General features: G+C 45.1%; 1 protein-coding gene across 3 annotated transcripts in view; it reads right to left on the minus strand.

Moving 5' to 3' along the window:
• Positions 1-23,867, minus strand: part of LOC311136540 (alpha-mannosidase 2-like) — a 57,760-nt gene that overhangs the window by 2,520 nt on the left and 31,373 nt on the right. The window contains exons 14-21 of one of the 3 annotated variants that reach the window (XM_084170705.1): positions 13,668-13,898; positions 12,049-12,171; positions 11,676-11,790; positions 8,276-8,409; positions 6,825-6,966; positions 6,249-6,379; positions 4,939-5,130; positions 3,500-3,613 (exon numbers count right to left, since the gene is read on the minus strand). In XM_084170705.1, coding sequence (XP_084026831.1) covers positions 3,500-3,613; positions 4,939-5,130; positions 6,249-6,379; positions 6,825-6,966; positions 8,276-8,409; positions 11,676-11,790; positions 12,049-12,171; positions 13,668-13,898 — 1,182 coding nt within the window. Of the gene's footprint in view, positions 1-3,499; positions 3,614-4,938; positions 5,131-6,245; positions 6,380-6,810; positions 6,967-8,275; positions 8,410-11,675; positions 11,791-12,048; positions 12,172-13,667; positions 13,899-23,867 lie in introns of those variants that run through there. The other 2 variants (XM_084170704.1, XM_084170706.1) reach the window with 2 other exon arrangements.

Here is a 23,867-nt window from a genome sequence, read left to right on the forward strand (position 1 = left end):
CTTATTAAGTATACTGAACAAAAATATAAATGCAACATGCAACAATTTAAAAGATTTCACTGAGTTACAGTTCATTTAAGGAAATCCTCATGACGCCAGGACAGCGGAGTCACTCACCACCTTCCGGAGACACTTGAAACCCCACCTCTTTAAGGAATACCTGGGATAGGATAAAGTAATCCTTCTACCCCCACTTACCCCACCCCCCAAAAAATTAATAAATAATAATAATAATAATAATAATAAACTATTGTAAAGTGGTTGTCCCACTGGCTATCATAAGGTGAATGCACCAATTTGTAATTCGCTCTGGATAAGAGCGTCTGCTAAATGACGAAAATGTAAATGAAAATGAAATCAGTCAATTAAAATACATTTACTAGGCCCTAATCTATGGATTTCACATGACTGGGCAGGGGCGCAGCCATGGGTGGGCCTTGGAGGGCTTAGGCCTACCCACTTGGCAGCCAGGCCCACCCACTGTGAAGCCAGGCCCAGCCAATCAGACTGAGTTTTTCCCCACAAAAGGGCTTTATTACAGACAGAAATACTCCTCAGTTTCATTAGCTGTCCGAGTGGCTGGCCTCAGACGGTCCCGCAGGTGAAGAAGCCAGATGTGGAGGTCCTGTGCTGCGGTTGTGAGGCCGGTTGGACGTACTGCCAAATTCTCTAAAACGACGTTGGAGGCGGCTTATGGTAGAGAAATTAACATTAAATTATCTGGCAACAACGGTGGACATTCCTGGAGTCAGCATGCCAATTGCACGCTCCCTCAAAACTTGAGACATTTGTTGCATTGTGTTGTGTGACAAAACTTCACCTTTTAGAGTGGCCTTCTATTGTCCCCAGCACAAGGTGCACCTGTTTAATGATCATGCTGTTTAATCAGCTTCTTGATATGCCACACCTGTCAGATGGATGGATTATCTTGACAAAGGATAAACGCTCACTAACAGGGATGTAAACAAATTTGTGCACAACATTTGAGATAAATAAGCTTTTTGTACATATGGAATATTTCTGGGATCTTTTATTTCAGCTCATGAAACATGTGACCAACACTTTACATGTTGTGTTTTAATGTTTGTTCAGTATATACAGCTCTGGAAAAAAGTAAGAGACCACTGTAAAATTATCAGTTTCTCTGGTTTTACTATTTATAGGTATGTGTTTGGGTAAAGATAACATTTTTGTTTTATTCTATAAACTACTGACAACATTTCTCCCAAATTCCAAATAAAAATATTGTCATTTAGAGCATTTATTTGCAGAAAATTACAACTGGTCAAAATAACAAAAAAGATACAGTGTTGTCAGACCACGAATAATGCAAAGAAAATAAGTTCATGTTCATTTTTAAACAACACAATAGTAATGTTTTAACTTAGGAAGAGTTCAGAAATCAATATTTGGTGGAATAACCCAGATTTTCAACCACAGCTTTCATGCGTCTTGGCATGCTCTCCACCAGTCTTTCACATTGATGTTGGGTGACTTTATGCCTGTCCTGGCGCAAAAATTCAAGCAGCTCGGCTTTGTTTGATGGCTTGTGACCATCCATCTTCCTCTTGATCACATTCCAGAAGTTTTCAATGGGGTTCAGGTCTAGAGATTGGGCTGGCCATGACAGGGTCTTTATCTGGTGGTTCTCCATCCACACCTTGATTGACCTGGCTGTGTGGCATGGCGCATTGTCCTGCTGGAAAAACCAATCCTCAGAGTTGGGGAACAATGTCAGAGCAAAAGGAAGCACGTTTTCTTCCAGGACAACCTTGTACGTGGCTTGATTCATGCGTCCTTCACAAAGACAAATCTGCCCGATTCCAGCCTTGCTGAAGCACCCCCAGATTATCACCGATCCTCCACCAAATTTCACAGTGGGTGCGAGACACGGTGGCTTGTAGACCTCTCCAGGTCTCCGTCTAACCATTAGACGAACAGGTGTTGGGCAAAGCTGAAAATTGGACTCATCAGAGAAGATTACCTTACTCCAGTCCTCTACGGTCCAATCCTTATGGTCTTTTGCAAACCTCAGCCTGGCTCTTCTTTGCTTCTCATTGATTAAGGGCTTTTTTCTACATTTACATTTTACATTTTAGTCATTTAGCAGACGCTCTTATCCAGAGCGACTTACAGTTAGTGAGTGCATACATTATTTAGAAATTTTTCATACTGGCCCCCCATGGGAATCGAACCCACAACCCCGGCGTTGCAAACGCCATGCTCTACCAACTGAGCTACATCCCTGCCGGCCATTCCCTCCCCTACCCTGGACGACGCTGGGCCAATTGTGCGCCGCCCCATGGGTCTCCCGGTCGCGGCCGGCTATGACAGAGCCTGGATGACAGAGCCTTCTAGCTTTGCACGACTTCAGCCCTGCCCCTAGGAGCCTGTTTCGAACAGTCCTCGCCGTGCACTTCACCCCAGCTGCCGTTTGCCATTCTTTTTGTAGGTCACTTGAAGTCATCCTACGGTTGTTGAGTGACATTCGAATGTGTTGGCGGTCATCCTGGTCAGTAGAGAGTCGTTTTCGCCCTCTGCCGGTCTGTAGCTTTGTTGTCCCCAATGTCTGCTGCTTGACCTTGTTCTTATGAACCGCCGTCTTTGAAATTTTAAGGATGGAAGCAACCTGACGCTCACTGTATCCCTCTGCCAGTAAAGCCAGAATTGAAACCTTATTTTCCTCACTCAAAACGTTCCTTTTCAACTCTTTTGGCATGGTCAATAGTTATTTTTTGATTAATATTACTTTTGAGGTACTATTAGCACAGTTTTTGCCATCCAGCTGGTCCTATTGCAAGAGGATAGTGATGACCACAGCAGTGGTTTTTATACTTTTCCTCGTTAAATACGATTTGGTTCATGTGATCACCTAATCAGTACCTAACTCAGTAGAATGAGGTGTGCCTGTGTTGGAATTCAACTGACACTGGAATGGAATGGCTGTCATACATGTAGAGATGCTGATTTAAGAAAAATTTGCAGTGGTCTGCAGTGCCAGGGTCAACAGAGATTTCACCATCTACTCTAGCCATTTTGTAATAACAGCCTACTTCCTCTTGGAGAGAGATAAGTATTCACTTAAACTGATGATGGCTGCATTATAGTAGTTGTCATCAGAAAGCGAGGAAATGCAAGAAAGACATTTCCCATTTCCCAAGAAAGACATTTCCTTCCTCGCAGCAGATTCTCTGTGGCATGTGACTCTTGATCCGCTTTGCTAGAGGGGAAGTTAATTTCTGTTCAAAGACCAATAGTACTACAAACTGTTTGAATGAAGAGCATCACGTGCAACTCTCCTTTTAACCCTCAGGTTACAATTCCCTTTAATCACTAATTAATAAAGAGTGTTTGGTGACCACTTTCATTTTGGTGTTTGTGTGCGTGTGTGTGTTTGTGTGCATGCATGCACGGATGTCTCTGTGTGTGTGTACGGATGTCTCTGTGTGTGTGTGCTCCTGTGTGTGTTAGCGTGCCGACATGTGTGTGGCAGGTTTACCTTCCCCTGCGTGGTGGCACACAGTAGCCCTGTGTTCCTATTGGAGAAGGCGCAGTCAAAGCCTTTTCTGTGCAGAATCAAAGCCGCCTCGTCCGATGGACCACCCCCGTCCTCCTGTAGGGCCAGTGACAAACGCTTCAGTCCCCATAAAGACCCCCACTGTCCCCCCCCCCCCCTCCCCCTCAGCCTCAACACTGGAGCAATTATAGAGACCACCCTTTCACAGGTCAGCTGCATTTCCACAGCCATGTTCAAGGAGCTGATTCTGAAACAGACCTGGGTTCACATACTATTTCAAAACATTTCAAATACTTAATCTGTGCTTGATTGAGCTTGTCTGGCTTAATGGACCAATAGAGTAGTTCCAATACTGCAAACCGTCCTATCTGGAACTCCAGTCAGGCGAGAGCAAACACTCAAGGTATTTCAAAGATTTTAAATCGTATTTAAACCCAGGTCTGAATCTGAAACAGGGTAACTACTGTAGTTTACTCCCTGACAGAACAAGTCCAAGTCAATTTCATCCTCCCTCCAGAAATTGTGTTTCTTTTACATCCACAGTCCCTGGCTAAGTAAATGGAGAGATGCCACAGTGCATACTAAGTGTGGTAGCAGTAGCGGCAGTGGTGTCATCATGTGAGTATTCATATAAATTCATACAAAGCCCTCATCTCTAACACATTTCACGTCTCCTCTTTTGATTTGTTCTTAGAGTCAAATTGGATGTCAGAGCGTATCTTTACAATCGATAATTGAGCAAATTGGTCTGCAGATTCCCCTTCTCAGCGGAACAATTAGCTCGATCTTTGACATGAGAGATGGCTCTATCATCCGAGTTAACGGGCCATGCGACAACAAAGTAGGAGATTATAGAAGATGTACAACACAGAGATGTAGTGTATTTACAGAGATAATATAAGGACCTTAATGGAGAGCCCCTGGAGGAGTGCTGAGTGTGTGTTTGTCCTAACAAACAAGAGATTAAACCAGGATTCCACATTGGTAGATTTAAATCAATACAGCCAGGGAGGATCTTAATAAAAAACATGACTATGAGAACACAGCGGTACAGTCATCACTTCAGAAAACTTGGTAACTCTTAGTCTTTCTATGAAGTTGCTCCAGTGTAGTAACCCTGTAACTACTCTAGTAACATTGTATTAACATGTTATTACATAGTTATTCAGTATTTACATACAGTAGCAAATGACCTGAGCGTTTTTTGTTGCTAGCTACATATTTGGAACGGTTCATGTCTCAACTCAATGAATATGCAAGTACAAAGCAATGATTAAATCACTACGTAACAACATGTAAATGTAATTGCAATTAAAGCGTTACTACACAGCTATAAGAGCAACAATGTAAAGCATAAGCTTGATGCGGCCTTATGCTCCACAGGGAGAAAAGAGAAGTGAGGAAGTATTCTGTAGCATTACCTTGGACTGGATGGTGCGTAGGTTGACCAAGTGGACATCACAGGGCAGGGATGAGGCCAGCGGGCTGAAGGCGGACAAGGACAGGGACTGTGCCTCCGTGCTGACAGCCATGGAGATCAGAGGGTGGTTCAGGTACAGCGACAACGCGTGACTCAGCAGAGACGGGTAGCTGAGGGACGAGGGTTTCTCCCCCTGGAAATATCAAAGTAGAGACAGGGACGTTAGGACAATACTCTGGGGCAAAAGAGACAAATTACCATAATGTAATACATGACAATGTTTTAACCCTAATGTCTTAACACTATAAATGATGAGAGCGTCATGTGGACGCAAAACAAATGTACATTTTGTATTACTCTGCCATTTTTAAAGGCATGAAGAGATGGGAACAGCTTGGAATTGACACAGAGGCAGGGAAATCCTAGTCACATGCAGGTAATAATAATAATATGCCATTTAGCAGACGCTTTTATCCAAAGCGACTTAGTCATGCGTGCATACATTTTTTTTTTGTGTATGGGTGGTCCCGGGGATCGAACCCACTACCTTGGCGTTACAAGCGCCGTGCTCTACCAGCTGAGCTACAGAGGACCACAGGTAAGATGTTTGATTTATATATAGTATCAGAAAGAGCAGATTATGCCATTTCTAAAACACTTACCTTTGTCAAATAACTCTCAAAATTCAAGAGCTGAGCTCTATTTCAAAGAATGACTTTTTCCAAGAATATCCGCTGTTCCATTCGTTCAACACATGATCACTCGCGGCAGCATAGCTCAGCCCACTAAGCAAAGACTAGTAATACAACTTAAAATATGTTATTCTGTTCTTTTGAAAAACATTTTCTTATTTCCATAAAATTTCTTAAGACCTGCCAAAACAAAATTCTAATGGGTTTCTTTGTGATGGATTTGACTCTTGAATTGTGGTGTTTTAGTGTTTTTTCCATATAGCCTACAGTAACATAACCTAATGGAAATGCTATTATGTTCTTTGAAATAATTGTTATTTCGTATTATAATGTTACCTTAATAAACACAATCAAAGGCTACTTTTTCCGATAGCATATATGGAATGTATTTCTTAGGCTTTTAGAATGTTGACGTCCAAAAGACGCATCATTGGCTAGAAGCGGGGGCCCTCGAGGCCTTTCTAGTGTTAATCAAGTCTCCATTATTGACCTTAAAGTAAGTGAACTTCAGTAAAACTACAGTAGAACTACAAACTACAGTAAGTATGAAAATGACAAAACGGAATGTGTAGTGAGCTCAATTCAATCTCAAACTTCAAACTCCTGTTGTAAGTACCACCTCGGTCTTGGCCCTCTTCTCCAGGAGCAGGCGGAAGGAGCTGGCAGTAACTTTGTTGTCCAGAACACCCTGGCCCAGCCCGCGGTTATCATCCTGGTTCAGCCGACGGTCCATAATCACCTCCAACTGGCCTGGAGGGGAAAGGTCAAAGGTTATCTTCATAAATATTTTGATATCACGTTGTCTTCTGGTCACATAAGATAAATTCATCAAAGTACAGAACTTTATTTTTTTTAAAGCTTGGCCAGAAACAGCAAGATAGAAACTTCACTCATTTTAAATCAAGTCGTACTGTATCTCCCCCTCTTTTCACATCCCGGTGCCTTAATTGGGGAGGACAGGCTTGTGTTAATGGCTGGAGTGGAATGGCATCAAACACATGGGTTCCATGTGTTTGATGCCATTCCATTTGCTCCTTTCCAGCCATTATTATGAGCCGTCCTCCCCTCAGCAGCCTCCACTGGTACACAGATGGCAAGCTTAGAATCGAGAAGGGATGTCATCTTTCCCGGAGACTTGAAGTACTGACGCCCTTCCAATAGACAACAGAAAACAAATTCACCGGCTTTCACTCACCACTCTCCAGGCTGGCGGAGCCCAGAGACTGTGCAGTGAGCAGGGTCAGTCTGGTGCCGGGGTCCTGGATGTAGGCCATACTGGTCATGGGGTAGAAGTTGGCTTGAAGGGGAAGCTTGGCCATGGTTCTTCTGGGCTGGATCTGCAGACAACATACATAGCATGGTTACACAATACCCACGCTTTATACAGTGACGTCCTATGGGCTGAAGCGCAATGAGCCTTGACGTGCAATGCGGGTACTTGAGAAACAAGAGTGCTATGACATAGCATCAGGAGTACTTCCTGACCATGTGACCTGACCAGGAAAAACTCAGAGCCCTAGACTTTAACGAAGACCTAGAGTTTGTCCTGTAGGGAAAAATTCATGGCCCCACGCATACTGAATCACCAGAGAGCAGGTGTGTTGAGTGGGATCTTTATCTTAAGCCGACGAGTTTGTTTTGACTACAATGGCTATGGGAAGCTGTTCAAGTATGTTGTTGTTTTTAATTTGCGTGAAGCATTGAGTTGTGTTTCATCTCTGATGGCAGTAAATCCCTCTTAATCCCTGAAATCAAGGTCAGACTGGCAAAAACATGCAAATAGAGATTGCGAGAAAAAATTGCCTCTCTCTAGAATTATGGCAGCCTATCTAATTGGCAAAGGCGCTCAAACACTGATCTGTCGGAAGATTCTCCCGTGAACAAATTTTTATAGTTTCAGCTTTTGTTTTCAAAACTTTATGTCATGACACAAATTGGAAGATTTCAATGAAGTCCCTTCTGGGAACTTGAACAGCTAATATACCCCCATTCAGCTAGTTTCAATGTAAATTTGATGTCAAGCTAATGCTACAAAATAGCCATTTCTATCATAGTTAATTGCTAATCATGTCATAATTGTCCAAGCACAAGCCAGTTCAGAAGCAAGAAACGCAGTACTTCTTGTGTTGAAATGTGTGACAGTAGCTGGTACACTGCAGAGCTCTGGGCTATAGCTAGTATCCATGGTTCTGTTTTCTATGTTGAAGTGCAACTGGATAGACAGGGTCCGGGCTTCAATTGTCCATTCCTACTATCAGTTCTAATTCAAATGTTCCACCTTGTGTAAGGTTGCTTCTTTCACTATGTGGTCTTTGCCCTCGCTTTGTATGTGTGCTCTTGTCCAGTGTATTCTTCACTCAATGATTTTGTCAGTATTGTCACCTGCCCTCTTTCAGGTAACTTAAAAATCATACTACAGCACTCGAAGAGCCATTTGACTCTAAGAATAAATAATACATTAATTGTACAGCTGTGACCGATTAACCTGTACACTTATCCTTCAGTGTGTACGAAACAAATGAACATTCTCTCATTGAATGATCCGAGGGCACTGCAGTACCTGAGTAGAGATAGTGGTAGTGAAAAAGAGAGAGAGTTAAAGAGAGCGAGAGAGAAACAGAGATCCGTATCATACAGTAACCGTACCTGGAATCCGTTGAGGTCTGTGAAGAATCGATCGTTGCTGTCCACATCTGATGTTAACCTCATAGCAATTTCATGGTTGAACTCCCCCCTTATATCTACCAAGTTACAGATCTCCACCGCCTGGCCCTCTACACCTAGAGAGAGAGACAGATACAGAGAGCGAGAGACAGAGAGAGCAAGAGAGAGATACAGAAAGACAACTCAATCATAGAGGTTACACTGAACACCCGCTATGCTGTGGTCTACAAGACCATCGCCAAGCAGCTTGGTGAGAAGGTGACAACAGTTGGTGTGATTATTCGCAAATGGAAGAAACACAAAAGAACTGTCAATCTCCCTCGGCCTGGGGCTCCATGCAAGATCTCGTGGAGTTGCAATGATCATGAGAACGGTGAGGAATCAGCCCAGAACTACACGGGAGGATCTTGTCAATGATCTCAAGGCAGCTGGGACCATAGTCACCAAGAAAACAATTGATAACACACTACGCCGTGAAGGACTGAAATCCTGCAGCGCCCGTAAGGTCCCCCTGCTCAAGAAAGCACATATACAGGCCCGTCTGAAGTTTGCCAATGAACATCTGAATGATTCAGAGGAGAACTGGGTGAAAGTGTTGTGGTCAGATGAGACCAAAATCGAGCTCTTTGGCATCAACTCAACTCGCCGTGTTTGGAGGAGGAGGAATGCTGCCTATGACCCCAAGAACACCATCCCCACCGTCAAACATGGAGGTGGAAACATTATGCTTTGGGGGTGTTTTTCTGCTAAGGGGACAGGACAACTGCATCAAAGGGATGATGGACGGGGCCATAATAATATAATAATAATATGCCATTTAGCAGATGCTTTTATCCAAAGCGACTTACAGTCATGCGTGCATACATTTTTTTTGTGTATGGGTGGTCCCGGGGATCGAACCCACTACCTTGGCGTTACAAGCGCCATGCTCTACCAGCTGAGCTACAGAGGACCACAAGTCATGTACCGTCAAATCTTGGGTGAGAACCTCCTTCCCTCAGCCAGGGCATTGAAAATGGGTTGTGGATGGGTATTCCAGCATGACAATGACCCAAAACACACGGCCAAGGCAACAAAGGAGTGGCTCAAGAAGAAGCACATTAAGGTCCTGGAGTGGCCTAGCCAGTCTCCAGACCTTAATCCCATAAAAAATCTGTGGAGGGAGCTGTAGGTTCGAGTTGCCAAACGTCAGCCTCGAAACCTTAATGACTTGGAGAAGATCTGCAAAGAGAAGTGGAACAAAATCCCTCCTGAGATGTGTGCAAACCTGGTGGCCAACTACAAGAAACGTCTGACCTCTGTGATTGCCAACAAGGGTTTTGCCACCAAGTACTAAGTCATGTTTTGCAGAGGGGTCAAATACTTATTTCCCTCATTAAAATGCAAATCAATTTATAACATTTTTGACATGCGTTTTTCTGGATTTTTTGTTGTTATTCTGTCTCTCATTGTTCAAATAAACCTACCATTAAAATTATAGACTGATCATGTCTTTGTCAATGGGCAAACGTACAAAATCAGCAGGGGATCAAATACTTTTTTCCCTCACTGTATGTACAACTGCTTTTCAGTTGTTTTTACAATCAGTGGTGTAAAGTAACTTACAGTTTTTCTGAATTGCTAAAACACTAAACCCCATTCTCTGAACCAAATGCTCAGTGGCCTAAACCCATTTGTCAAATCAGTCAGTCTTTTTGCAAAACTCTAAACACATTCTCACTCACTAAAACACATTTCGCACTGTGATGCACTTGTGTTACAAAATGGTAAACACAGGTGGCAAAAGTTAAACACAACTACAACACAGTTGTCATCGTTTACACACAACCACTCCAAATTGTTCACACTTGTTTCTAATGATGTGATCAAACCAATTGTACAGAATATAAGCCAGTTCAGAGTGCACAGGTGGCACAGGTGGCACAGGTGCGTTGGATGTTGATACCAACAATGGATGGAAACAATCTGAGAGGCAGAGGAGGAAGAGTACCAGGACGAGGACGAGGAAGAGCAAGACCATGAACAGTAATTTCAGAAGAAATTCGAGCAACTGTGATAGACCATGTTGTTGTTCATGGAATGACAATGAGGGAAGCAGGACAAAGACGTGATGCTGAGGCAGAATGAATCTCTCATTGACTTTGATTTCGCAGTTGCACAACATTTTTGAGTGTACTGTAATGTGCTTTTCATTTAGAGTGTTCTTGTTCTTTGGGCTTTTGCAGTTGGACTACTGTATTTTCATGCAAGTGCTGAATATACTGACATTCAATACTGTATTACTTGCAGTACTTACAGTATACAATATATTCACTGCACTAAGTTGTGATTACTATCCTTTTTGTTTTAATTGCTAAATGCATTTACTATATACAATAAATAAAAACATCTGTAACTACATTCCCTGGACGCTGTGTTCTCCATTTTTTTATGTAGTGTCTAATGAACGCTCTGTAGTGTTTGAAAAGCATTGTTTGATTTTGAGCACAGATTAAATGTTTTTGAGGCGATTGTTTGATTTTGCCATAAGAGTAAGGGGTTTTGTGAATGTAGTTTGAAGATTTGGTTTTGTGTTTAAAGTTTTGAGAAAATGGGTGAAGGTTTCAAGAAATGTGTCTTAACAATCGAGAAAAACTGTAAGTAAAATAATAATAATAATAATAATATGCCATTTAGCAGACGCTTTTATCCAAAGTGACTTACAGTCATGTGTGCATACATTTTTACATATGGGTGGTCCCGGGGATCGTACCCACTACCCTGGCGTTACAAGCCAATTGAGCTACAGAGGACCAAATTACTTTAAAGTACTACTTAAGTCGTTTTTTGGGGGTATCTGTACTATACTTTACTATTTATATTTTAGACAACTTTTACTTCACTACATTCCTAAAGAAAAGAAAGTACTTTTTATTCCATACATTTTCCCTGACACCCAAAAGTACTTGTTACATTTTGAACGCTTAGCAGGACAAGAAAATTGTCCATTCACGCACTAATCAAGAGAACATCTCTGGTCATCCCTTCCGCCTCTGATCTGGCAGACTCACTAAACACAAATGCTTTGTTTGTAAATGAGTGTTGGAGTGTGCCCCTGGCTATTGATACATTTTAAAAACAAGAAAATTGTGCCGTCTGGTTTGCTTAATATAAGTAATTTGAAATGATTTATACTTTTACTTTAGATACTTAAGTATATTTAAAAACAAATACTTTTAGACTTTTACTCAAGTAGTATTTTACTGGGTGACTTTCACTTTTACTTGAGTCATTTTCTATTAAGGTATCTTTACTTTTACTCAAGTATGACAATTGGGTACTTTTTCCACCACTGTTTACAATTGTAGATGCACGCAGGCACACACCCAATTTCCATCCTTACCTTGAACGTTATACAGGCGTAGAGTGTGCGTCACGTGATCGAAGTTAGTGGTGATCTCAGAGAACACAGATCCTTTGGTTACCCGTATCACTGGAGGCCGGGCGGGAGTGTATATCTGGAGGAGAACAGAAAATCAATGGGAATCAAATCACTCCTAACACCATCTCCCATCCATCCTCTGCCAATAACACCTCCTACAGAGAGCATGATGGTAAGGGAGCACAAATAAGAGAGGAAGGAGAGAGCGGGAAACTGGGGGAGCAGAACAACTGTAAGAGCTGAAGCCTTTCTTCTTCACAGGGTTTCAGTACAGCTGCAATGATACACGTTGACAAAGGAGCATCAATCACGTTGAATAAAGTTGTCAGGTTACCTTGGCTTCCCCGTCAGGCAGGAACAAGTAGGCTCCGCTTTTATCTCGGTTGCTGGTTGTGCCGTACCACGCAAACTCCACCTTGATCTGGAGTTCTGAGCCGTCCTCTTTCAGCTTCAATCTCTGAGGGTGTCAGTCAGAAGAAAGCGGGATTCAAGACTTACATCATCACCATTACACTGACAGTTTGGCATCAATGATGAGAGCGAACCGAGCTACCGATATTATAATAATACACCTACTGTATCGTGTGTTGTTGTAGCTGAGGTGGTTTAGTGAACAATGTGATGAGCTTGTGTGATGAGTAATCTTGCCTGAGACTGGAAGGCTCGTATGACCTCCCAGAACTAATGCCTAGGCTTTAGCTCAGAGGAATAAGGTAGTCTTGTGTCACACAGACAACCCTGGTTTGATACCCGGTCAGTCCCATTGACAGTCTAGAAGTGTGATATATTCCATGCAACCTTTCAGTGCAAAGCCCTATGGGTCACAGTCATTATACACTTTATGATTCTGGTTCAATGCCCTGCTGTGTAGTGCTATGCTTTACAATGCTATGCTGTGTTATGTAGTGCTATGCTTTACAATAAAACGTCTGTGATCTGTACTATGCTTTTCTATGCTGTGCTAAGCTTTGCTATCAGGGCATAACATTTACTTTTTGGTCCACCAGCCACTGTGGCAGGTAGATTAAAAAATCTACAAGCCACTCAGATTTTTTACCAGCCAAAATAATTTTTTTACCGCTAACATTACACCAACAAAACACAAAAAAAATGATGAGCATGCTTTGTAATGTTTCTAAAACAATACATGTATTACTAGTAAGAAGTAATGTGTATATTGTTTCATTTCATTTTTTCAACCATAATATCCCAGATGAGACAAAAAGTTTCACCTGCCCCTTTAAGGGCGGGAGGTTACCGTGGCAGCGTGAATCCAGTCATGTTTGTGCCTGTGAGATTGAGTCTGACTACTAGAAGCGTTGTCTTCTCTTCTCTAGCAGTTGAAACGCAAACATAGAAAAACGACCTAGCTTGTGAACAAAACAATGTAAATAGCCAAGAAACACAAGGACAAAGTCTCACTTCAGTAGACTTTAGTTTAAAGTAAATTAGACCAACTTGTATCCCTGTGCGCAGCGCTACTAAAAATGAATCTTTCACTCAGCTCTTCACGTGCGCACAGCACCCAGCCAGGCAGTGTTGCAGCACGAGGTGGAATAGGTTATATAGGATATGTAGATCTTTGACTTTGTGCGATTAATTTACCAGCTTTGTAACAAAATGGCAGAAATACTTTGAAAACAGCTACTACAGCATTTATTTTACTATAAATGTGAGTGAAATGCTCGCACTGTGGTTCCCTGACCACCCGCCAACATGGCTGGTGAAATTGACATTTTACACGCCAATGCCAAAATCTACCCGGATTTGGCAGGTGGCGGGTGTTAATTTTAGGCCCTGTTTGCTATGTTGTCATGTGCTAAACTTTGCTATGCGTGCTAAACTTTGCTGTGCTAAACTTTGCTATGCTGTGCTACGCTATGCTAAGCTTTGGTATGCTGTGCTATGCTGTGCTAAACTATGCTTTGTTATGCTGTGCTGTGCATGGCTTACCTCCATCAGGCCGGTGGTGGGGGAGCTCCAGACCTGGAGGTGGGGGTTGTGGATGGTGAGGGGGGTGGTGGCGTCCTGGGGGATGTTGACGGTAAAGTGCTTCATGTTGACGGATAGTTTGTCGCCTTGCCTGAAGAAGACATACTCCGCCGTCTCCGCCCCGCCGCTCGCAGCCGTACTCAACTGGTACAGCCCAAGACCCAGCGCTGGCACCTGAGCTACGAAGGACAACTGCCCCCGAGAGAAAACACCATAACATGAGATAATGTGAGAAGAGAACATAAACAACAGAAAACGTTGTTTTCACTACGAACTGGTAATACATTGGTGATCAATCTCTAGTCCAAACTGAAAAGACCACAGCTTTGGGTTTCTGCATCCATACACAGACTTGTCTGATACTGCCTGACACTACCTGATACTACCTGCCTGATACTACTTGATACTACCTGCCTGACACTACCTGCTGATACTACCTGATACCACCTGCCCGATACTACTTGATACTACCTGCCTGACACTACCTGATACTACCTGCCTGATACTACCTGCCTGATACTACCTGCCTGACACTACCTGCTGATACTACCTGCCTGATACTACCTGATACTACCTGCCTGATACTACCTGATACTACCTGCCTGATACTACCTGATACTACCTGATACCACCTGCCTGATACTACTTGATACTACCTGCCTGATACTACCTGACAGTACCTGATACTAACTGATACTACCTGCCTGATACTACCTGATACTACCTGCCTGATACTAGCTGACTGATACTGTCTGATACTACCTGCCTGATACTGCCTGATACTACCCGATACTACCTGCCTGATACTGCCTGACACTACCTGATAATAACTGCCTGATACTGCCTGCCTGATACTGCCTGACACTACCTGATACTACCTGCCTGAACTACCTGATACTACCTGCCTGATACTACCCGATACTACCTGCCTGATACTGCCTGACACTACCTGCCTGATACTGCCTGACACTACCTGATAATAACTGCCTGATACTGCCTGCCTGATACTGCCTGACACTACCTGATACTACCTGCCTGAACTACCTGATACTACCTGCCTGATACTACCCGGTACTACCTGCCTGATACTGGCTGACACTACCTGCCTGATACTGCCTGACACTACCTGATAATAACTGCCTGATACTGCCTGCCTGATACTGCCTGACACTACCTGATACTACCTGCCTGAACTACCTGATACTACCTGCCTGATACTGCCTGACACTACCTGCCTGATACTACCTGATACTACCTGCCTGATACTGCCTGACACTACCTGATACTACCTGCCTGATACTGCCTGATACTGCCTGAAACTACCTGATACTACCAGCCTGATACTACCTGCCTGACACTACCTGACACTACCTGCCTGATACTACCTGCCTGACACTACCTGACACTACCTGCCTGAAACTGCCTGACACTACCTGATACTACCTGCCTGATACTGCCTGACACTACCTGATACTACCTGCCTGATACTACCTGCCTGATACTGCCTGCCTGATACTGCCTGACACTACCTGATACTACCTGCCTGATACTACTTGATACTACCTGCCTGATACTGCCTGACACTACCTGATACTACCTGCTTGATCCTGCCTGATACTACCTGCCTGATACTGCCTGATACTACCTGCCTGACACTACCTGATACTACCTGCCTGATACTGCCTGACACTACCTGCTGATACCACCTGCCTGATACTACTTGATACTACCTGCCTGACACTACCTGATACTACCTGCCTGACACTACCTGCCTGATACTGCCTGACACTACCTGCCTGATACTGCATGACACTACCTGCTGATACTACCTGATACCACCTGCCTGATACTACCTGCCTGATACTGCCTGACAGTACCTGATACTACCTGACACTACCTGCCTGATACTACCTGATACTACCTGATACTACCTGCCTGATACTACCTGACTGATACTACCTGACTGATACTTCCTGACACTACCTGATAATACCTGCCTGATACTACCTGCCTGAACTACCTGATACTCCCTGCCTGATACTTCCTGATACTACCTGCCTGATACTGCCTGACACTACCTGAGTGATACTGCCTGACACTACCTGATACTACCTGCCTGATACTGCCTGCCTGATACTGCCTGCCACTACCTGATACTACCTGCCTGATACTGCCTGACACTACCTGATACCACCTGCCTGATACTGCCTGACAGTACCTGATACTACCTGACACTACCTGCCTGATACTACCTGACTGATACTGCCTGATACTACCTGCCTGATATTGCCTGACACTACCTGATAATACCTGCCTGATAATACCTGCCTGATACTACCTGCCTGAACTACCTGATACTACCTGCCTGATACTACCTGCCTGATACTGCCTGACACTACCTGATACTACCTGCCTGATACTGCCTGACACTACCTGATACTACCTGCCTGATACTACCTGATACTACCTGCCTGATACTACCTGCCTGATACTGCCTGATACTACCTGCCTGATACTACCTGCCTGATACTGCCTGACACTACCCGATACTACCTGCCTGATACTACCTGCCTGATACTGCCTGACACTACCTGCCTAATACTGTCTGATACTACCTGCCTGATACTACCTGATACTACCTGCCTGATACTGCCTGATACTACCTGCCTGATACTACCTGATACTACCTGCCTGAAACTGCCTGATACTACCTGCCTGACACTACTTGCCTGATACTACCTGCCTGATACTACCTGATACTACCTGATACTACTTGCCCGATACTACCTGCCTGACACTACCTGATACTACCTTCCTGACACTACCTGCCTGACACTACCTGCCTGACACTACCTGATACTACCTGCCTGATACTACCTGATACTACCTTCCTGATACTGCCTGACACTACCTGATACTACCTGATACAACCTGACACTGCCTGATACTGCCTGATACTACCTTCCTGATACTGCCTGACACTACCTGATACTACCTGCCTGATACTGCCTGACACTACTTGCCTGATACTACCTGATACTACTTTCCTGATACTGCCTGATACTACCTGATATAACCTGCCTGATACTGCCTGATACTACCTGCCTGATACTACCTGACTGATACTGCCTGATACTACCTGCCTGATACTGCCTGACACTACCTGATAATACCTGCCTGATAATACCTGCCTGATACTACCTGCCTGAACTACCTGATACTACCTGCCTGATACTACCTGCCTGATACTGCCTGACACTACCTGATACTACCTGCCTGATACTGCCTGACACTTCCTGATACTACCTGCCTGATACTACCTGATACTACCTGCCTGATACTACCTGCCTGATACTGCCTGATACTACCTGCCTGATACTACCTGATACTACCTGCCTGATACTACCTGCCTGATACTGCCTGACACTACCTGCCTAATACTGTATGATACTACCTGCCTGATACTACCTGCCTGATACTGCCTGACACTACCTGCCTGATACTACCTGATACTACCTGCCTGATACTGCCTGATACTACCTGCCTGATACTACCTGATACTACCTGCCTGAAACTGCCTGATACTACCTGATACTACTTGCCTGATACTACCTGATACTACCTGCCTGACACTACCTGATACTACCTGCCTGATACTACCTGATACTACCTTCCTGATACTGCCTGACACTACCTGATACTACCTGATACAACCTGACACTGCCTGATACTACCTTCCTGATACTGCCTGACACTACCTGATACTACTTGCCTGATACTACCTGCCTGATACTACCTGATACTACTTGCCTGATACTACCTGATACTACCTGCCTGATACTACCTGCCTGACACTACCTGCCTGATACTACCTGATACTACCTGCCTGATACTACCTGATACTACCTTCCTGATACTGCCTGACACTACCTGATACTACCTGATACTGCCTGATACTACCTTCCTGATACTGCCTGACACTACCTGATACTACCTGCCTGATACTGCCTGACACTACTTGCCTGATACTACCTGATACTACTTTCCTGATACTGCCTGATACTACCTGATATAACCTGCCTGATACTGCCTGATACTACCTGCCTGATACTGCCTGATACTACCTGATATAACCTGCCTGACACTGCCTGTGTGACACTCTGGCTCCGGGACTTTTATATTTGAGCCAGGGTGTATTTGTTTTGTTGGGTTTTGGTTTGGTTATGTTGGGTTTTGGGTGTATTTCTATGTTTGCAGTTCTGTGGGGTTTATGTCTAGGTTTGGTCAATGACTCCCAATCGGAGGTAACGAGTGTCAGCTGTCGGCTCGTTATCTCTGATTGGGAGCCATATTTAATCTGATTGTTTTCCTGTGGGAATGGTGGGTTTTTGTTCCAGGTTCAGTATTTTGTCACTGTTGGACTTCACTATCGTCTTTTGTTTGTAGTTACGTGCTTTCTTTATTTAAGTCATCATGTTCACTCAACGCGCTGCGTATTGGTCTGCTCCCTTTATAGACGATCGTGACAGAAAAACCCACCGTAAAAGGACCAAGCAGCGTGTCAAGCGGCAACAGGACCTACCTACACAGGATTTATGGACGCCTCCAAAGGATTCATGGACATGGGAGGAGATACGGGCTGGAAAGGGTCCTTGGGCACAACCGGGAGAATATCGCCGCCCTCGTGAAGAGCTGGAGGCAGCTAAAGCCGAGAGGAGGTGGTATGAGGAGGCAGCACGGAGTCGAGGCTGGAAGCCCGTGGGTACTACCCAAAAATTTCTTGGGGGGGGGGCTAAAAGGGAGTGTGGCGAAGTCAGGTAGGAGACCTGCGCCTACTCCCTGGACTGACCGTGGAGAGCGAGAGTACGGGCAGACACCGTGTTACGCAGTAGAGCGCATGGTGTCTCCTGTACGCAGGCATAGCCCGGTTCGGTACATTCCAGCTCCACGTATCGGCCGGGCTAGATTGAGCATTGAGCCGGATGTCATGAAGCCGGCCCAACGCATCAGGCCACCAGTGCGTCTCCTCGGGCCGGCTTACATGGCACCAGCCTTACGCATGGTGTCCCCGGTTCGCCCACCTGGCCCGGTGCGGGTTATTCCTCCTTCCCGTACTGGTCGGGCGACGGGGAGTATACAACCAGGTAAGGTTGGGCAGGCTCAGTGCTCAAGGGAGCCAGTACGCCTGCACGGTCCGGTATTTCCGGCGCCACCTCCCCGCTCCAGCCCAGTACCACCAGTGCCTACACCACGCACCAAGCCTCCTGTGTGTCCCCAGAGTCCTGTGCGTCCTGTTGCTGCTCCCCGCACTAGCCCTGAGATGCGTGTCCTCAGCCCGGGACCACCAGTTCCGGCACCACGCACTAGGCCTTATGTGCGTCCCCAGGGTCCAGCATGCCCTGTTGCTACTCCCCGCACTAGCCCTGAGATGCGTGTCCTCAGCCCGGGACCACCAGTTCCGGCACCACGCACTAGGCCTTATGTGCGTCCCCAGGGTCCAGCATGCCCTGTTCCTTCTCCCCGCACTAGCCCTGAGATGCGTGTCCTCAGCCCGGGACCACCAGTTCCGGCACCACGCACCAGGCCTATAGTGCGTCTCGGCCGGCCAGAGTCTGCCGTCTGCCCAACGGCGCCTGAACTGCCCGTCTGCCCAACGGCGCCTGAACTGCCCGTCTGCCCAACGGCGCTTGAACTGCCCGTCTGCCCAACGGCGCCTGAACTGCCTGTCTGCCCAACGCCGTCTGAACTGTCCGTCTGCCAAGCGCTGCATAAGCCGCCCGTCTGCCATGAGCCTTCAGAGCCGTCCGCCAGACCGGAGCCGCTAAAGCCTTCCGCCAGACAGGATCAGCCAGAGCCTTCCGCCAGACAGGATCAGCCAGAGCCTTCCGCCAGACAGGATCAGCCAGAGCCTTCCGCCAGACAGGATCGGCCAGAGCCTTCCGCCAGACAGGATCAGCCAGAGCCTTCGGCCAGCCATGAGCAGCCAGATCCGTCGGCCAGCCATGAGCAGCCAGATCCGTCGGCCAGCCATGAGCAGCCAGATCCGTCAGCCAGCCATGAGCAGCCAGATCCGTCAGCCAGCCATGAGCAGCCAGATCCGTCGGCCAGCCATGAGCAGCCAGATCCGTCGGCCAGCCATGAGCAGCCAGATCCGTCGGCCAGCCATGAGCAGCCAGATCCGTCAGCCAGCCATGAGCAGCCAGATCCGTCAGCCAGCCATGAGCAGCCAGATCCTTCAGCCAGCCATGAGCCGTCCAGCCAGGATCCGCCAGAGCCGTCCAGCCAGGATCCGCCAGAGCCAGCCAGCCAGGATCCGCCATTGAGTCCGGTGCTGTCCCTTAGCCCGGTGCTGCCCCTTATCCTGGTGCTGCCCCTTAGTCCGGTACTGCCCCTTAGTCCGGTGCTGCCCGTTAGTCCGGTGCCGCCCCTTAATCCAGTGGGGTTTAGTTGGGGGGTGGTCATATGGAGGAGGCTACGGAAGCGGATAGTGACTAAGGTGGGGTGGGGACCACGACCAGGGCCAGAGCCGCCACCGTGGACAGACGCCCACCCAGACCCTCCCATAGACTGTATGCTGGTGCGCCCGGAGTTCGCACCTTTAGGGGGGGGTACTGTGACACTCTGGCTCCGGGACTTTTATATTTGAGCCAGGGTGTATTTGTTTTGTTGGGTTTTGGTTTGGTTATGTTGGGTTTTGGGTGTATTTCTATGTTTGCAGTTCTGTGGGGTTTATGTCTAGGTTTGGTCAATGACTCCCAATCGGAGGTAACGAGTGTCAGCTGTCGGCTCGTTATCTCTGATTGGGAGCCATATTTAATCTGATTGTTTTCCTGTGGGAATGGTGGGTTTTTGTTCCAGGTTCAGTATTTTGTCACTGTTGGACTTCACTATCGTCTTTTGTTTGTAGTTACGTGCTTTCTTTATTTAAGTCATCATGTTCACTCAACGCGCTGCGTATTGGTCTGCTCCCTTTATAGACGATCGTGACAGCCTGACACTACCTGCCTGATACTACCTGGCTGATACTACCTGCCTGATACTACCTGATACTACCTGCCTGACACTACCTGCCTGAAACTGCCTGACACTACCTGATACTACCTGATATTACCTGCCTGATACTGCCTGACACTACCTGATACTACCTGCCTGATACATGCCTGATACTAGTGTTGCACAGTATACCGGTACCACGGTAATATCACGGTGCCAAAACGTCATGATACTTATGACACCAACATTTTAGAATACCATAGTACCGTTTCATATGATACTACCGACTTTTTCAGCCCTACCAATCTAAAGAACTTGCTGGCGCCTGTTATAAAATGTTTATAAAGTCAGTTTTATTTATAAAGTCAGTTGAATTTAAACAACATCCACTAGTCTCTTGTATCCGCAGGTCCAATAATACCCACTTCACTTTCTTGCGCATATCACCTGTGGCAGCTATAATTAGCCAGCCGCATCCCCTACCAGCCCCCACTCACCTGCTTCTCTCCGTCCGCTCTTCATGCGTGTCTATTCCTCCGTCAGTTTAAAAAATATATCATTTAGCCGTGATGGCGAGCGGGGATAAAGACCCAGACCCTGATGAGTCTTTTTACATTCGTACATTTGTTACATTGGAGCAGCGTGCAAAGTGAGCAATGTTGTTGATACATTGTATCATTTAATCGCCTATTATAATCAAGAGCACAGACCAGTCTGAGTAGACTTTGCAAGTTCACTGCCATGCAGCCTCTGAGTGTCAGAGAGGGAAAATTGAGCTTTACAGCAAAGAAAGCAGCTTGTCTCTAGCCTAAAAGGTTCAAAGAATATGACCCATATTATATCACCTCATATTATATTACCTCATATTATATCTCCCATATTATATCACCCATATTATATTACCTCATATTATATTACCCATGTTATATCACCCATATTATATCATCCATATTATTTTACCTCATATTATAGCACCCATATTATATTACCTCATATTATACAGTGCCTTGCGAAAGTATTCACCCCCCTTTGCATTTTTCCTATTTTATTGCCTTACAACCTGGAATTAAAATGGATTTTTGGGGGGTTTATATCATTTGATTTACACAACATGCCTACCACTTTGAAGATGCAAAATATTTTTTTTTGTGAAACAAACAAGAAATAAGTCTCTTGGGGTATGTCTCTATAAGCTTGGCACATCTAGCCACTGTGGATTTTTGCCCATTCTTCAAGGCAAAACTGCTCCAGCTCCTTCAAGTTGGATGGGTTCCGCTGGTGTACAGCAATCTTTAAGTCATACCACAGATTCTCAATTGGATTGAGGTCTGGGCTTTGACTAGGCCATTCCAAGACATGTAAATGTTTCCCCTTAAACCACTCAAGTGTTGCTTTAGCAGTATGCTTAGGGTCCTTGTCCTGCTGGAAGGTGAACCTCCGTCCCAGTCTCAAATCTCTGGAAGACTGAAACAGGTTTCCATCAAGTATTTCCCTGTATTTAGCGCCATCCATCATTCCTTCAATTCTGACCAGCCCTGAACTGTACTTCTCCACAACTTTGTCCCTGACCTGTTTGGAGAGCTCCTTGGTCTTCATGGTGCCGCTTGCTTGGTGGTGCCCCTTACTTAGTGGTGTTGCAGACTCTGGGGCCTTTCAGAACAGGTGTATATATACTGAGATCATGTGACAGATCATGTGACACTTAGATTGCACACAGGTGGACTTTTTTAAACTAATTATGTGACTTCTGAAGTTAATTGGTTGCACCAGATATTATTTAGGGGCTTCATAGCATAGGGGGTGACTGCATATGCACACACCACTTTTCAGTTATTTATATTTTAGAATTTTTTGAAACTAGTAATTTTTTTCATTTCACTTCACCAATTTGGACTATTTTGTGTATGTCCATTACATGAAATCCAAATAAAAATCAATTTAAATCACAGGTTGTAATGCAACAAAATAGGAAAAACGCCAAAGGGATGAATACTTTTGCAAGGCACTGTATCACCCATATTATATTACCTCATATTATATCACCCATATGATATCACCCATATTACCAGAGATGCTTCTTTCTTTCTATCGGGATTTGCGCGCATTTTAAATAATTTCACAAACAACGTTGTTCAGCTAACAATCTAGTAATTTCACAGTAGGTTTAGCCACATTTGATTGGCCCAGGTAGAAAGGAAAAGGTTCTGCTGCTTATGAGATGTGCTTCAAAGGTAGGATTCATATAGGCCTAATGGAAGGCTAAACTATATCAACAATCTATTTCTTTCCGGTGCTCCTTAAATATTTTTTGGTGCCTAATGTTATAAAAGTTGGGAGCAGTGTGTGTATGTGTGTTTGTGGGAGAGAGAGTGGTGTGTGTATGAGAGAGAGGGAGACAGTGTGTGTGAGGAAGGGGGGGAGAGTGTGTGTCTGTGTTAACTGAAGAGTAAAGAAGGTTTCATGCAGTCTTTTCCCCTTACTGACACAATGACATGCAGATCATTATGCATGTATATTCCTTCCTTCCATTCCTGCACCCAAATCACAGGTAGGCCTTTGCAAATATGAGCAAATCAGCCATTCTATGCAGTATTCTATTATACACTGAACAGTGTGAAGTTAAATTTAGTGTGTTGTATTGAGTAGAAGTTGTGAATTTCAGTGACAGGTTTTTGGAAAACGTTTAGAAAACGTGAACAAGCATCCGGGATGGGGCGAACAGGATGCTAGGTCAAGGATTTCTTTCCACCGTGGTATCCTGATACTACTCGGTATCGTGATACTTGGCCCAGTATCGTATCGTTTGTAAAATGTTGGTATCGTGACAAGCCTACCTGATACTGCTTGATATTACCTGATACTGCCTGATAATACCTGATACTGCCTGATAATACCTGATACTGCCTGCTTGATACTACCTGATACTGCCTGCTTGATACTACCTGATACTGCCTGCTTGATACTACCTGATACTGCCTGATACTGCCTGCTACTGCTTGATACTATTTGATACTACCTGATACTGCCTGATACTACCTGATACTGCTTGATACTATCTGATACTGCTTGATACTACCTGATACTGCTTGATACTGCTTGATACTACTTGATACTACTTGATACTGCCTGATACTGCTTGATACTCGTATTATCATTCATGAACGTATC

Source organism: Coregonus lavaretus (genome assembly GCF_964263955.1).
Source record: "Coregonus lavaretus genome assembly, chromosome: 10".
Lineage (NCBI taxonomy): Eukaryota > Metazoa > Chordata > Actinopteri > Salmoniformes > Salmonidae > Coregonus > Coregonus lavaretus.